Below are 12,901 nucleotides of genomic sequence, written 5' to 3'. Positions count from 1 at the left end.
CCTGTGCCAGAGCTACTCTCGACATAACTAATTTCTTATTGAACAAGCTGATGAATAGGAGAGTGTGACCGCGGGACAATCAATACCACGTCTGAGAAGGGGTCTGACATTAATTGTCCTCTGTCGTGTCTCTGGCAGGCAGCGAGCAGGTCTGAGTAACACGGGCCTTTTGTTGTGTTTTTAATCGTCAAAACACACTTTGAAATGTGTTCTACACCTGTGGATGAGTCAGCTTTACTCCCCCAGTGCGCCCTGCATACGTGTTCACTTACCTCAGCCAGTCATGTTTTCATCCAGGTTGAATGAAAATGACTAATGGGTGGATAACTATGAAACCTGCTCGAAGGATTTATGGGTCAGGTGGCAATCCAAGATTATTTCCCCCTTTCTTTAAGATTGCGAGATGTGTTATTTAATATGTTCTTTGACTTCTCTGCAAATAATTACTCTTATCTTGATTTGAAAAAAATAAATATCAGACTGATATTTCTGAGTGTTACCAACTTGATGCAGATCCAAATGAATCTCTGGATGTAGTGAATTTAAATGTGGTTTTGCGTTGGCGGAGGTCTGAACTCTACTGAGTGGCAATTTAGTCTACGCTGCTATTACAAAGTACAAGGACAGGTTTGTTCTCTATCGTTTCTCTTGGGTCAAGCACTTTGGATTAGAAATTAAACGACCTACACTACAATGTTTTACGTGTTGACGGTGTATACATCCATACAGGTTGAGCAGTGAAGGATGTTAAGCTCTTTTTTTAGGGCAGAGAAAACCAGAATGGACCCAAGAAGCCCCCAAAACAAGGAGGAAGGGAAAATGGCTTTGGTTCAGTCCAGACAGAGCTTTAATACAAAAGTCACAAGTGTATGCTCATGTCTTCAGACCAACACTGAATGCAAGTGATTACATTTTAAACATCAAAATTATGCTTAATTGTCTTATCACCTTCTGTGTACAGAAATGGCCCCAGTTCCAACAGCAAATACAAATGTTTAACTATTCCTTAGTTTTCAGAACCAACACAACACAAGTCAATTTCTAAAAGTTGTCTGACTACACAACATACGGTTGTGTAAGTGTCCTTACTTGTGAAAGTGACACCTAGAACCACTTTACTGTGCCTCTAGAGACTGTTCCCCCGACATGAACTTGTGCTTAATGTGAACTTAACACACAAATGTTGCGTGCAACACACAATGTATCTTAGCAACGACTAACGGGAATTGTGTGTAATCAGTGTTTATTTTTGTGAAGTATGTAGATTCAGCAGCTTGTCTTGCCTTTGTTTTCCGTTACAGATGTTTTCTGTTATCCCCCGCCAATTCCAGCCTGGTGTCAAGAACCCCTGCTGGTATGAGGAATACACTGGGAATATTACTTCAGACCCATACAAGAAAAATATGTACGGGCGCTACTCAAGGCGCTTCCGGACTGAATTTCAGTTCTTGAGGAACACTTTCCGAGAGCACTTGATTCACCATGACGGGAAACTCTACCGCATGCGGTGCCTTCCTTATTTCTATATCATAGGCCAACCAAAATGTGGCACGACAGACCTGTACGACAGACTGAAGCTGCGGCCGGACGTCAGGTTCACCACTTTCAAAGAGCCGCACTGGTGGACCCGCAAGAGGTTTGGTGAGTAAAAAGAAACCATAATTTGCTGTAGAAGCGGCCTCCAGGCTGATAAACAATAATGAGAGCCCCAGGGCATTGGAAGTGTGACTCTCTGCAGTATATCATTTTGGCAGAGCCATACCTCAGTGAGCTTCAGTAAAGGGGGGGGTGTCATCCTCAAAGGCAGACCTGTCTCTTTCACAAGCATAATTATATTTATCTCAGTATTTTTACTGTCATCATATTGTTAAGATGTGTGGATCTTGGCAGTTAAAAACATCCTTTTTTATATGTTTTAGTAGTTAATTGGGTAGAAAGTCCTCATAGTATTGACTGACAAGTTCACATTTTTGTACAAAAAAAAAGTACAAATTGTTGGTACTTTTTTTTTGTACAAAAATCTGTACCTTTTTAATGTGAAACCTAGCTGGATATGTGACATGGATTAAATGGCTCTAGTGCACGCAGTTCAATCTCCCAAAGCAATCAACCAAGTAATGCATATTCAAGAGCCAACTTGTGCTGAGCATGACCATAAACTTAAGCTGTTTTCCTACCTGAGAGTTGTTAGCCCCAAATTTACAGCTCTAAGTTGTGTATTTACAATCATTATAGCTGCCTCCATGCAACACTGAACACATAGTCATCTTTTTTCTCTCTACCCCTCCTCTGTGCTTTTTTTACGCAATTACCAACTTTCCCATCCTGATACATAGACGGTTGAGCTCATGTGGTGATGGCCCATTGAGGGCTGAACTAGGACTAAGTGCGAAGGAGGAACTGACTTCAGCATCTTGTGTGACATAGATTTGACTGTGTGGTTGCAACACGTGAAAGACGCAGCCTCCTGCTCACATGCCTTGAACCTACATGTGTGGGTTTCGATGTTTCCTGTGCTTCCTTAGCAAACATTAATGTCATTCCTTGCGTCACATCTCGAAAACACAAACCTTGCTTCCGTCAGCTCCTGGTTCTAGCCTCAATTTACAGCTTCCTTTCTCTACCCTTAGCACACCAGGGATTTGATACTCTCATTTAAAAGATTAACAGAGCTATCATTTATTTAATTTGACAGCCGAGCATTTTAAGAGGGAGCTGCTGCATATTTTACAATTTCTCAGAGGCATGTTTTCATGATTCTTATCTGTATTTTGTGGAAATATTTGCCAGAGTTTAAACGCTATCTGTTAATCACTGCTTCGTCTCTGTTCAGTTTTTTATTTATTTTTTTAGACACACGCATCCTACTTCCACAGTTCTCGCTCACACTATTGGTTTTCATTTTCAGTCTTTGAACAGTTGGCAATATGTCACTTCTTCAAACAAAGAGATTAACCCTCCAACTGTGCAATGGGAGATAGGAGCCGCTTGACATCTGGTCACGTGTCGTCTGAATGTTTGAATGCGTTTCCTTCACCATGTGCATCTGTGCTGTTAAAGCAACCCCCCCCCCCCCCTGCCACCACAGATGGGATTTAAAAACCAGGCGAGATCTGGGAGTAAGACTCTATTTGCCAAGAATGAACTGAAAAGCCTCTTCATTACACACATCCGACCCTCACTTAACTTGCATACACTTTGCTGCCTTGCTTCTTTAGTGTGTTTGGGGACTTTTCCTAAAGACACACAAAAAAAAGAGAGAATAGTGATTCTGTTCTCCCCTTTAGATCTTAAATATTTTCAAAATAAAATGTAGTTGATGATTAGCATCCAGATTTAAATCCACAAAGACTCACAATATACCTACATTGTTTTTTTGTTAAACTGAAACAACCATTAAGACTCATGAATAATGGAGAGCCTTCAGCAGCTAAAGAGGCAGGCATCAGTGTGTTTGTGTGTCGCTAATGTGTCTGTATTTGTAGAGGAAGTATAGGGAGCGGCAATTAAACTGTCGAGCACCGATCTGCCTGATGGCTCTGTTCAAAGTCAGCTCGGCGTATGAAAACAAAAAAACCAGATTAGATAATGAGTTTATAGTGATTTGGAAGATGTGTTCATATGTGTGCAGATAATCTCATAATTCTCCTTTTTTAAGATGAGCAGCCACAGCATCACATCAGCGCAGCATCAGGGACTCAGTTTTCATGTTGATTTCTCGCTAAGGATGAGTGCTATTCTTCTGCTCAGCAATGACTGATTCATACATGTCGCTTCGCCAAGAGCCATCTGTCTAAAAATGACTAAATTTTAATAATTTCACGCGGGGGGGGGTTTGGCGTAATACTTGTTGAGGGTGTTACATGCAGCATTGGCCACATTTGTTTGAAAATTTCATCCAAATTCTCGCTGCAAAATATCAAAGACGGCTTAACTGTTCCAGCCAACGTGCTCCTTTTTGAAGTTGGTCCAGCTGCTGACTAACTATGCCCCTAATCCCGCTGAGACTCGCATACCTTTTTGGTGGATTGATCAGCCTGCATGCAATACTCATTATATGTGCTGTTTGGTTTCAGTTGATGATTATTTCAACCTCCTGAAGCTGCGGGTAGTGGGGGAGTTGTTTGTCTTCATCTGGCCGCCTCATGCTGGTGTTTTCCGCAGCCTTGTGATGTTGCGTAGCAGAAAATGCAGCCGTATCCCAAGGACATAGGGATCCCTCTCAGTTATTGTCACCAACCTCCTCCCTTGCTTTCATCTGCGCTGTCACTCTCTTTCATTCCCCTCCGGTGTTGCACTCAGGGCTACGCGCTGGTAATCAGCACGTTTCTCTTAAGACATCCTTTTGAGAACACTCTAAATTCAAATGGTTTTGTAGTTGTTTATTCCATTCCCCCCTCGAGTCTCTCCACTTAGCCGCAGTTGTGAAAAGGCGATTTGATGCTATCCACGCTGCATAACTTTCTTAGAGGAACAGTTTGAATCTTAAGCAGATGTGTCTGCAGTTGTATAGCACCCATCGAGAAACACGGACTATTTGAAAAGTACATGACACTTCAATCATATCAAAAAGCACAGAGATAGAAAAATGGGGAGAAAAAGCCCTGAAGCAAGACACACCGGAATCAAGACACCTCATGCGGATGTGAATGTACTGGATGAATAATGCTGCAGGCTGACTATTTAGAGAGTTTGCGAGAGTCTTCTAATCGTCTTTTCCTGCTAACTAGAGAAAGGTGCTTTACTGCGACACCATCAAAGCATCACTGAAATTTACAGACGCCTGAGCTGCCTCATTACGCTGCATGGATGCTCCCAAATCCTACACGGAATCTCCACAATCGCATAATTGCAATTATATCATCGTCCACAGCAGCTCGGAGGGAAAACACATTTGCTAGTTTACTTTAAAAACATTAACTAGACATTGGCCTTTAATTGGAAAACACTTAAAGCTGAGCGGAGACAGCGTTCGAGGCTGATTTGAAACTGATCTGAAATTGGATGTTATTAGAACATTCTGGAATCACGACAACACAAAATCCTTAAGGGCGTTCCTTACAGACTCATATGAAGGGGAGGGGGCAGGCAGGTGATAACTAACTAACAACAAATGTAAATATTCGCTCGAGATGCGTGTGCCCAACGAAGTGTATCTACCATCCCTGTCTTCTCCCCCCCACCAGGTATCAGTCGTCTCAGCAAGGGCTTCCAGGATGGATACCCGGTGGAAGACTACCTGGACTTGTTCGATCAGTCTGCTTATCAAATCCAGGGCAACCTTACAGCAAAAGGCAGTGGAAGCCCCAGCCACCCTAACATTATCATAGGTAAGGTGTGTGTGTGTGTGTGTGTGTGTGTGTGTGTGTGTGTGTGTGTGTGTGTGTGTGTGTGTGTGTGTGTGTGTGTGTGTGTGTGTGTGTGTGTGTGTGTGTGTGTGTGTGTGTGTGTGTGTGTGTGTGTGTGTGTGTGTGTGTGTGTGTGGTTTGAGACACTGTATTCATGTGTGCAGCCCTTATCTGGTGGTAATGTTCCTTTCAGTTGGACATCAGCCAATTCTAAAGATCTGTATGAAGGCCGATTCAGACATATTTAAATGGATCGTTATTGGCTGAAATTAACAGATTTTAGAATGTATTTTGTATCTCGGAGCCCAACTCAGAACTCCACTCTTTCACGACATTCACCTGTTCACACCACTACACAATCATGAGTGCTTCTGAAATTCAACAACTCCAAAGTCTTCTCTCTAGCTGACTGCAGGAGGCGTTGTAACAGGGGTGGGCAAATTAAGCCATTGCCTGGGGGCCTTGAGCTGAGACGGGACCTTTTGAGAATGGCTGATTACATTAGTCCACAGCAACGACAATCAAATTCTGATAGGATTGTACAAGAGGCAACTACAGCATGGCTGGAACCCCCCCCCCTCGTGAGACCCCTCGCCACAAGCTGTAGTTACACGCCTCATAATTGTAGAGGTTTGGTTGAAGACTAGAACGTTTAAATGCGTGGTGGTGGTTTGCACTTAAACTTTACTACTTTACTATAATTTCTATGTTTGCACTTTGTTCATAATTTTGCAGGGTTTTTTGTTTTGGTTAACTGTGGCCCTCCAGATCCTTTTTGCCTGAGGCATTTTAAATTCCCTCGAGACGCTCCTGCAAACAGCGTCATGAAAAAACACAAAGCTAGGGAGGGATTGTCGCGGATATTGATTGGTATTTACTGTAGCCAATAGTGCTGAACGTGCGTCACCTCCCCACGACAGAGTTGACCGATTTAACCCATTTACCTGACAGCATCGGTTTCTGCTTGCCAGTCGGTACCTGGCAGAATTTTCTGTAACAGCGAGGGAGTTAACACAAATTGGTAAACACTCCTGTTTGCACTGAACACAATCTACGCATGACCCCATTTTTAACTCTATTTAAAATATGTCCTTCATGACTTTTGTTTTAAAGATTAACCGTAACCCAGGCATTTGATGTCAAACAATGTTTCACACTGAGCCAGCAAAGCTTCACTTAAAAGTCAAACAATTTTTCTATCCTCACAAAGCCCCTCTGATCTGTTATCTAAAGAAGTGCATGTTGAGGGAAGCTAAGGGAACAAGATACAAATGATAGCATGTAAAACACTGTCTCGTCTTTCCAGTCACATCTCCCAGCAGCTTCAGTCGCACAGACGTTTCCTGTTCAGCACAGATTCTGACTTCCTGTTTTGTCAAAGTGTCACATCATGTCAGAGAGCAGCTTGGCCCTCCCCTCCCTGCAGAATCATATTTGATACTCAGGTCATGTATCGGCGCTGTGATCTGTGTGTGGAACGTGGACTGACAGTACCCTGTGGCCCCATCAGGCTGCAGCCAATCGCGTTTGGCTCCGGGTGACCCGACACTTGCCTGGGACTTCGCTTGTAATCTCGGCTCCAATATTACAAAGCTGCTATTAAAGCAGCAGGTAGCGGGGCTGGAGCAGAGGGCTGCTCTGTAGCAGCTTGCTCCAGAGGGTGACGGTGATTTTTAAGCAAGCCGGTGACTCAGCCCTAAAGAGGAGTCTCACAGCTTAATAATACTGGACTTCTTTCTGCTTCACTTAGCCACTTCACTGAAGTGCCGTGGAAAAGAATCATTGTTTTTTTTTGTGCCAGGACAGCAATAATATCCGCGCGGGCTGTAGATTTTCTTTTTCCACAAACCTCCTTCCTCGATCTGCATATCCTGCCTCCAGCCCCTCGTGCTTTCATCTGTCTCTGTCTTATCCCCAATGTCCAAACACCATCTGAAAGGACTGCTCGGCTGCAAAGAAAAACTTTTCAACAATAGCCTTTTCACACTGGACTGAGTTGGTGTATTGAGCGCAGCTTAGCATGCCGCCCTGTTTTGTTTCCCTCTTTAAATAAATAATCCTTGTTAGGGAGGAGTGTGCCAGAGTCCTGCTCAGTATTCACACCATGCCCTGGGAGAGCGCAGCAAGGTGCAGGCCTGTGGCCAGAATCGTGGGCTTCTGACTCTCCTCAAGCCACCGGCCAAGACCAAGCCGCTGAGAAACACCAGAGGCATGCAGGCCTGGCTCCTCCATTTGTTTGTCCTATTAAGGCCTCTCCCCATGGAGCAAAATAAACCCCTTTAATGGACATAAAGTGGAGACCTTTAAATAGACTTGATCGCACTGTATCATTTTAGGCATAACGGCATTAGTAGATGTCATCGCAGAAAATAGGTCCTGGCTATCATCCCTTTCTCCAAGGAAGAAAAAGAGGCAGATAACACCTGCGATGTGTTCCCTCCAAATGCATCACAGCTTCACTTCACAGATAAGAGGATAATGAAGGCACAGGCAGCCTAATGAATCCTGGATATCATTTCTCAGCTCAGCCTGATTAGGTTTCTGCACTGAAACGGTTTGAGAAACTGTCTTCTGACTTGTTAGGAGCACCAGTACAGTTACTGTGTGCACAGTTATTCCCTTTATTTTTCCTCACAGCTGGAGGTGTAACAACTCTCTTTTATGTTTGTGCACCGGTTCAAGAATCTTTATTTTTGTAATGACTTGTTGCGTGTGTGTTGGGAACATGCTGCGTGTGTGATAGTTAAACCCTCGATTCAGTGGCAATTATAGAAAGGAGTTGACACAAAATTCCACACACAGCTAATTACAGTAAGGTTTGTATTGACTCTTTTTTTTTTGAATGAATGAATGAATAAAAACTTGACGAAAAAACATAATAATAATACAAAACTTTCGGTGAATATCAAAGCTTGCACAACTTGCAGGGTAAAAACGTTTTCTTGCATGCTTCAAGGAGTTTGTAGCATAATTAGCATTTTACATGTTCTGTACTTTCAATGTCACATGAGAATCTTGTTCACTATAAAATACAAGTGTCAATTCACAAGGACGTATGATGAAGTGGAACATTTTGAACAAGAAACATTTAAACATTTGATATTGAAAAATGACAAAAGTTGCCCATTGCATCGCACGTTAATAGCAGATCGTTTATTTGAACTACTGTGGGTGTATTTTGCAGGAGAAGCCAGCGCATCCACCATGTGGGACAACAACGCCTGGGTGTATTTCTATGACAACACCACAGAGGGAGAGCCTCCTTTCCTCGTCCAGGACTTTATTCACGCCCTGCAGCCTGATGGCCGCTTCATCGTTATGCTCAGGGACCCGGTGGAAAGGTGGGAGTCCTCGGTTTCACTGCCTCCCACCCACATACCCATCTTAAAATATCAGACACACACATTGTAATTTTTTTTTTATCCCAGATGTGTTTCCTCTTACTCAGTGAGGCTGTCACATAAGTTTCATAATGACGCCGTTATCGGACGTGTGGAGAGCTTAGTGCTGAATACCTGCGAGCCAAACTGGGATTACTTTATGCTGTTAATTTAGATTTTTACTTAAGAGAATGTCTGAACATGCTCTCTATAATTGCCTTTGTCTGTCAAATCACAGCCTGTTCAACCTGTCCCTGAAGCAATTCTTTGGGAAATGAATTTTTATTATGCGCGACTTGTTTACAACCTTGGCATCTCCTCGGCACGGGCGCTGTCTGACATCTCGTACTGAACTGTAACAGTGTTTGTGTTTCGTGTGTCACAAGCAAAATTCATTTTCAATACAGGCTGATATAAATAAGATAATATGTGCAAATGGTTTGGCCTTTTCTTTTATTATATGAGGCACCAGACACTGAATCTACTGAATCACTAGAGATGAGATTAGCAGTCAAGTGAAGAAAAGTTCAGTAAAATCTGACTTTACCGTCTAAACACAGGGCTCATTATAGTCAGGATAAAAAAAATATATCTATATCTATAGATAGATAGATAGATAGATAGATAGATCAGTTTTTTACTTGGAGGGACTGCAGCAGCTCATTTGTGCTTTCTCCAATATTTTATGTCTTTGTTCTACTGGAGGTTTCTTCTAAACTGTCAACACTGCAGTCACAGTTGCATCTTGCTGTAAACTATAGTGATCTGTGCCAGTGTAAAACCAGCATCTGTTATATTAAGTCGTTATTATTCGTCTTCATATATAATAAGGCTTATTATGCTTTCATAATCTCTATGTGAGAACGCAAATGTTTGAGTCAATTGCTCGGGACAGTTTCTAGAACTTATCCCACCAGCCCCGAAGTAAGATGTTCGGAAAATGTCAGAGTGGGTTCATGTGAGAATACAGTAGGAAAATGTCACATCAAGCGAGTGGCCCTTTTGATGGTGTTTCTAACCTGTGACGGATACAAAACTGAAAAAAAAGAATACAAATATCTAAAAGAGGAGTCAAACACGTAAAATATGAGGACAAAGATTACAACTTGGAAAGACACTGAGATTCAAGATCTTTTGGCGACTCTGTGTCGATGTGCTGTAAACACAACCATATGATTTCCGCAGCATAATTTGTCATGTCCTGCCTTCTGCATCTTCTATAGGCCCAAACCCCTCACCTGATTGTTCCCAAACATTTTGCTGCTGTTGTTAACCAGTCTGACCGTGACTATTTCCTGCTGTGTTAAAGGCAAACTCTGGAAACTGTCCGGACGCAATTGTACGGACAGTTTCAGGAGTTCATGTCTGAAAATGGATATTATTTAAACAATGTTCAAGTTTGTTTATGGACCATCTCTCTTGTCTTGCAGGTTATACTCTGACTACCTTTACTTTGGTATTACCAATAAGTCTGCAGAGGATTTCCACGAGAAGGTGTCAGAATCACTGCAGTTGTTCGAGGGGTGCCTTACAGAGTACACAATGCGCTCCTGTGTGTACAACATTACTCTCAACAATGCCATGCCAGTGAGTGTGCCCCCCCTTCCTACTTCTGTCTCACAGTCCCTGAACACAAAAATGGCCTTTAGCAACCAGCACATTTAACTGGTGGGAAGAAAGAAGTTGAAAAGGAGTGGGGGGGAAAAAAGACAGATGGAGTGAAATCCACACTTCATTAACACATGATAAAGCTTGCAGGGAGCGACTTTACGAAAAGGGATTGGCAACACTTTTGAACGTCTACAGCCTCTTTGTATGAGAAAAGCTAGTTTACCAGCTTACTCTCTACTCACAACACAGAGCGAGTCTTAGTGACAGTAGGGCCCCAGTGTAGGGCCCCTGGCCAGTTTTTCCCACAGTGCAGGGAAGGGGAGGAAGAGTCTGGCCCATCCTCTTTTGGCTCCCCCTCCAGGCTGCCTTGTATTAAAATGAGGTCCTCCTCTCCAACTGCCACTGACGAGCTTTACGGCCCTGTGGGCGCATGCCCTACCCTCTGCCACCGGCCTTATTGTCCCTCCACTAATATCTTCTCAGAGTTAGTAGACCATGTGAAAGGCATTACAGCTGCCCTCGCAGCAGGCTCTCGCGCCTGTGGCTTCTCGATAAAAGTTTCAGAGCTCAGATTAGAGTCTGGAGAGAAAAGATGAATAAAACTCCAGCGTGACAGCGCGATTGTTTGTTGAACCAAATTGATTTAAGAAAGCTAAAGTTACACGTAATCATTTATTCTGGAAGGCCTTTCAGTTTCCCCAATTTTCAATAACAAGGCATTTTGTTTCCGCCTACTGTTCTGCAACCACTGGTCAGAGGGGGAATCTAGAAGTACATTTTTCAACGTCCGATATGACGGCTCTCATTAATTATTTTGTGTTGTGTGCGCAGGTCAGATTGCGAATTGGCCTGTACATTTTGTATCTACTGGACTGGCTGACCGTCTTCAGCAGGGAACAGATTCTGGTCCTGAGGCTGGAAGACCACGCCTCCAATCGCAAATACACAATGCACAAAGTCTTTGACTTCCTGAACCTGGGTGAGTAAATGACAACATGACCACGACCGTACCCGTTCCTTCTGGGGACTGATCAGTATAATACAAAAAGGGATATGTCATATTGAGTGCATGTCACTGTCGGACACAAACGGAAACTGACTAAACTCAATCTCCAAACAGTTTAGCACTGACAGATTTTAAAAGGTTGAAATCTCAGTTGCTTTGTGTCATTTCTACTTTCAGCTGGGAAATTGAGCCATGGTTTTATTTCTCCATCAGTGTGGAGTATCACAGGTACTGCATTGTGCAAATTCTGTTGATTTAAACCATGTGCAGTACTCTATCTTAGAAAAGTAAACTAAATATTCTTCAGATAAAGTTCTGAAAACACCTTCCATTCAGTATCAGTGGTGCCAATGTGTCCTTAGGGTACACTGTAAATTGCCGTTTACTGACAGGCCAGTGTCAAAAACAGTTTTGCCCCATAGTCTCTGACCCCCTTTAGTTCGGTCATACTGGTTCATCCCACAGTTTAATTGCCCCACAGCTCTGACTCGGCTCCTCAAAGAGCTGCAGAGGTGCGATCACCTCCCAGAGCATCACCTCCTCTGCTAAGATCACCGCTGACATTTCAAGTGTCCTTTGCTGTATTTTCCTCCATTTGTTTAGTGGCGCGGAAAAATCTGAAGTGGCCAAGGAGGACGGGGATGTGAAGTGTTTTTATGTGTTTTACAGGGCCACTGACAAAAGAAATAGAGTCGGAGATCACGCGAAGTCCAGCGTCAAACACCAGGAAGCCGGCCGACAAAAACCTGGGACCCATGCTGCCCATCACGAAAGAGATCCTGCGGGACTTTTACACGCCGTTCAACGAGGAACTGGCTAAAGTGCTGCGCAATGACTCTTTCCTCTGGGACAATTACTCAACACTCTGAACAACCGACCTCCATTCTACTTCTGTAAAAAAACACACACACACACACAGAAAAACACACACCAATGTGTCTGCCAGCCCCTTCGTTGGAGTTTCAAGTGCCCATGAAAGGAAATAAAAAAAATCAATGTTTTTATATTTAAATTATTTTCTAAGTTATAAAAGCAGAGATGAATCAAAAATAGAAAATAGCACAAGTGAGTGAGTGAGCGGGTGAGTGAGTGATGTCGGCAGGTCTTGATTGTTTCTTTTCTGTGACCAGATGTACAAAATTAAATAGTGAATTCAAAGGTTTGAAAAACTGAGTCCTGTGTTCTATTTGGATTTTAGAATATAGAACAAGATGGAGAATGTCCCTTGTACGTTTGAAGGTCTTCTGCAACTACCAGTAGATGTTAGCAGGTGTAAGCAGCCACCAGCGGATGTTAATGACATAACTTCAGACGTGCACCTTAGGGTCATCAAGTGTTTTGGACTTTTAATCAACGATACAGGTCGAACTTGAGGCTAAATCTGAACAAAAGAGTAAATTAAATAAAAGATTGTGTAACTCACAGGACTGAAAAGATGTGAACTAAATATTATAGTTTATAAAATACATGTCTTAACTGACACTCACTCTGTGTCTGCCCCATAATTCAGATGTGTCCAACACTGCGAGCAAGGTAAAAGGTACAGTCAATGAAAC

General features: G+C 42.9%; 1 protein-coding gene across 1 annotated transcript in view; it reads left to right on the top strand.

Moving 5' to 3' along the window:
* LOC117753118 (carbohydrate sulfotransferase 15-like) overlaps positions 1–12,328 on the top strand; it is a 33,533-nt gene extending 21,205 nt beyond the window's left edge. The window contains exons 3-8 of the mRNA XM_034571008.1: positions 1,302–1,641; positions 5,187–5,330; positions 8,533–8,689; positions 10,159–10,315; positions 11,171–11,318; positions 12,015–12,328. Of these exons, the coding sequence (XP_034426899.1) occupies positions 1,302–1,641; positions 5,187–5,330; positions 8,533–8,689; positions 10,159–10,315; positions 11,171–11,318; positions 12,015–12,214 (1,146 nt within the window). The 3' untranslated portion in view covers positions 12,215–12,328. The remainder of the gene's footprint in view (positions 1–1,301; positions 1,642–5,186; positions 5,331–8,532; positions 8,690–10,158; positions 10,316–11,170; positions 11,319–12,014) is intronic.
* The last annotated feature ends 573 nt before the right edge of the window (positions 12,329–12,901 follow it).

Source organism: Hippoglossus hippoglossus, chromosome 19 (genome assembly GCF_009819705.1).
Source record: "Hippoglossus hippoglossus isolate fHipHip1 chromosome 19, fHipHip1.pri, whole genome shotgun sequence".
In the NCBI taxonomy this organism is placed as follows: Eukaryota; Metazoa; Chordata; class Actinopteri; order Pleuronectiformes; family Pleuronectidae; genus Hippoglossus; species Hippoglossus hippoglossus.
Note: the sequence above shows the minus strand (reverse complement) of the source record. Positions and strands in the feature narration are given on the sequence as shown.